The sequence below is a fragment of the Pollachius pollachius genome (assembly GCF_949987615.1).
Source record: "Pollachius pollachius genome assembly, chromosome: 5".
Lineage (NCBI taxonomy): Eukaryota > Metazoa > Chordata > Actinopteri > Gadiformes > Gadidae > Pollachius > Pollachius pollachius.
Window position 1 is genome coordinate 29,081,536 of NC_136938.1, and position 2,495 is coordinate 29,084,030.

The 2,495-nt window shown below is 56.3% G+C and overlaps 1 protein-coding gene across 1 annotated transcript in view; it reads right to left on the bottom strand.

Moving 5' to 3' along the window:
* slc1a2a (solute carrier family 1 member 2a) overlaps positions 1–2,156 on the bottom strand; it is a gene marked incomplete at both ends in the record, with an annotated part of 7,631 nt that extends 5,475 nt beyond the window's left edge. Inside the window, 3 exons of the mRNA XM_079736933.1 lie at positions 116–366; positions 849–1,001; positions 2,027–2,156. Coding sequence (XP_079593059.1) covers positions 116–366; positions 849–1,001; positions 2,027–2,156 — 534 coding nt within the window. The remainder of the gene's footprint in view (positions 1–115; positions 367–848; positions 1,002–2,026) is intronic.
* Between the last annotated feature and the right edge of the window lie 339 nt (positions 2,157–2,495).

The following is a 2,495-nucleotide window of genomic DNA, read 5'->3' on the forward strand; positions in this document are numbered from 1 at the left end:
CCAAAAGATTTTCAAAATAAATAGCCAACCCCAGCTCAGCCTAGAGCAGAGGCCAGAAGTTTGTGAACCTCAGGTGAAGCTGTGACTGCTGACCGGTGGTCTGACTGCAACCCACCTGTTGGAAGCAGGCCTGCACCAGGTTCTCGGGGAAGAGGTTCCGGATGAGGTCAAAGAAGGCGTCCACGCTGGAGACTTCGTCGTTCTTCTTGCCGTGGCCGAGGTTGGCCTTCAGCTTGGGGTTCCCTGGGTGGATGACGATGACCAGGATCACCCCCAGCACGGCGGCGATCACCGTGGTGGACATGTAGTACACCATGGCCCGCGTGCCCAGGCGCCCACTGGACTTGGCGTCCAGACCGGCCAGGCCTGTGGGGGTGGGATGGAGGACGCGTGCTCAGTGAACCTGTGGACATCTGTAGTAGTTTCTGATCCATAAAGGATGCAGAAGAGGCTTTTGAAGACGTGACGTTCCCCAGAAAACTAGAAGTGTTACGTTACGATCCCTAGAACAACACGTTGTTCAGCTGTGTGTTCAACTCCCAAAAGCCGAGATCATGGATCGATGATCATGGAACAATAAACATCGGAACAGCAGATTGTTTCTGAGAGTATCTGAGATCTAAGTAAAAAATAGATTCCTTATGTATTCTGTCACATGGAATGCTCTGATTTAACAGAATAGCAAACAGAGAAATGGGCTCATCTGCAGCAGGTCCGCTGTCTTTATCATTTAATTTCAGTGATAACCAGCTGTTCTACCGTCACCACCTCTGTCTAATAGAACCAGAGGCTTCACTAGATAAACCAGTCGTTGCCCAGTGGGGATCCTTCGTTAGACCCTCTCCCACCTGTGACCAGACTGGACACCACCAGCGGCAGGATCAGCATCTTCAGCATCCGCATCAGGATCTCTCCAGGGAACGAGATGATCATGACCACGTCAGGGGGGAGGGGCGCTATGTGGCGCAGCAGCATGCCGGAGATGGAGCCCAGAAACACACCTGGGGGGGGTTAGGGTGTTGGGGGGGGAGAGAGAGAGAGAGAGAGAGGGGGAGAGAGAGGGGGGGAGGGAGGGGGGGAGGGAGAGAGAGTGGGAGAGAGAGAGGGGGGGAGGGAGAAAGAGAGAGAGAGAGAGAGAGAGAGGGGGAGAGAGAGGGGGGGAGGGAGAGAGAGAGAGAGAGGGGGAGAGAGAGAGGGGGAGAGAGAGGGGGGGAGGGAGAGAGAGAGGGGGAGAGAGAGAGGGGGGGAGGGAGAGAGAGTGGGAGAGAGAGAGGGGGGGAGGGAGAAAGAGAGAGAGAGAGAGAGGGAGAGAGAGGGGGGGAGGGAGAGAGGGGGGGAGGGAGAGAGAGAGAGAGAGGGGGGGAGAAAGAGAGAGAGAGAGAGAGAGAGAGAGAGAGAGAGAGAGAGAGAGAGAGAGAGAGAGAGAGAGAGAGAGATAGAGAGAGGGGGAGAGAGAGAGAGACAGAGATGGGGGAAGAGAGAGAGAGAGAGAGAGAGAGAAACACAGTAGTGATGCTTCATTACAGCCGTGGCCTATAGCATGTCAGCAATATTACTGCGTTAAAGAATTGTTAGAGAAGACAAGGTGGTGTGTTGGTGGGTGGTGGTGTTAGTGGTGGTGGTGGTGTTAGTGGTGGTGGTGTTAGTGGTGGTGTTAGTGGTGGTGGTGGTGTTAGTGGTGGTGGTGTTAGTGGTGGTGTTAGTGGTGGTGGTGGTGTTAGTGGTGGTGGTGGTGTTAGTGGTGGTGCTGGTGGTGGTGTTAGTGGTGGTGCTGGTGGTGTTAGTGGTGATGGTGGTGGTGTTAGTGGTGGTGTTAGTGGTGGTGCTGGTGGTGGTGTTAGTGGTGGTGCTGGTGGTGTTAGTGGTGATGGTGGTGGTGTTAGTGGTGGTGTTAGTGGTGGTGTTAGTGGTGGTGCTGGTGGTGGTGTTAGTGGTGGTGCTGGTGGTGGTGTTAGTGGTGGTGCTGGTGGTGTTAGTGGTGGTGGTGGTGTTGGTGGTGCTGGTGGTGTTGGTGGTGGTGCTTTACCCAGGATGGTCAGCGTCAGCACCATGTTGTTCATGATCTTGTCGCAGCAGCCGCCGCACGCTGACTCCTCAGCCTTCTCCACCGGCTCCAGCTGGCTCTCATGCATCCTCACCTCCACCTGCTTCTGCATGTTGGCACTGGAGAGGAGAAGCAGGAGGAGAGGAGGAGGGGGAGGAGAGGAGAGGAGAGGAGGAGGAGGAGAGGAGAGGAGGAGGAGGAGGAGGAGAAGGAGGAGGAGGAGAGGAGGAGGAGAGAGGAGAGGAGGAGGAGGAGGAGGAGAGGAGAGGAGAGGAGAGGAGGAGGAGGAGGAGGAGGAGAGGAGAGGAGGAGGAGGAGGAGGAGAGGAGAGGAGAGGAGGAGAGGAGAGGAGGAGGAGGAGGAGAGGAGAGGAGGAGGAGAGGAGAGGAGGAGGAGGAGGAGCAGGAGGAGAGGAGGAGCAGGAGGAGAGGAGAGGAGAGGAGGAGGAGGA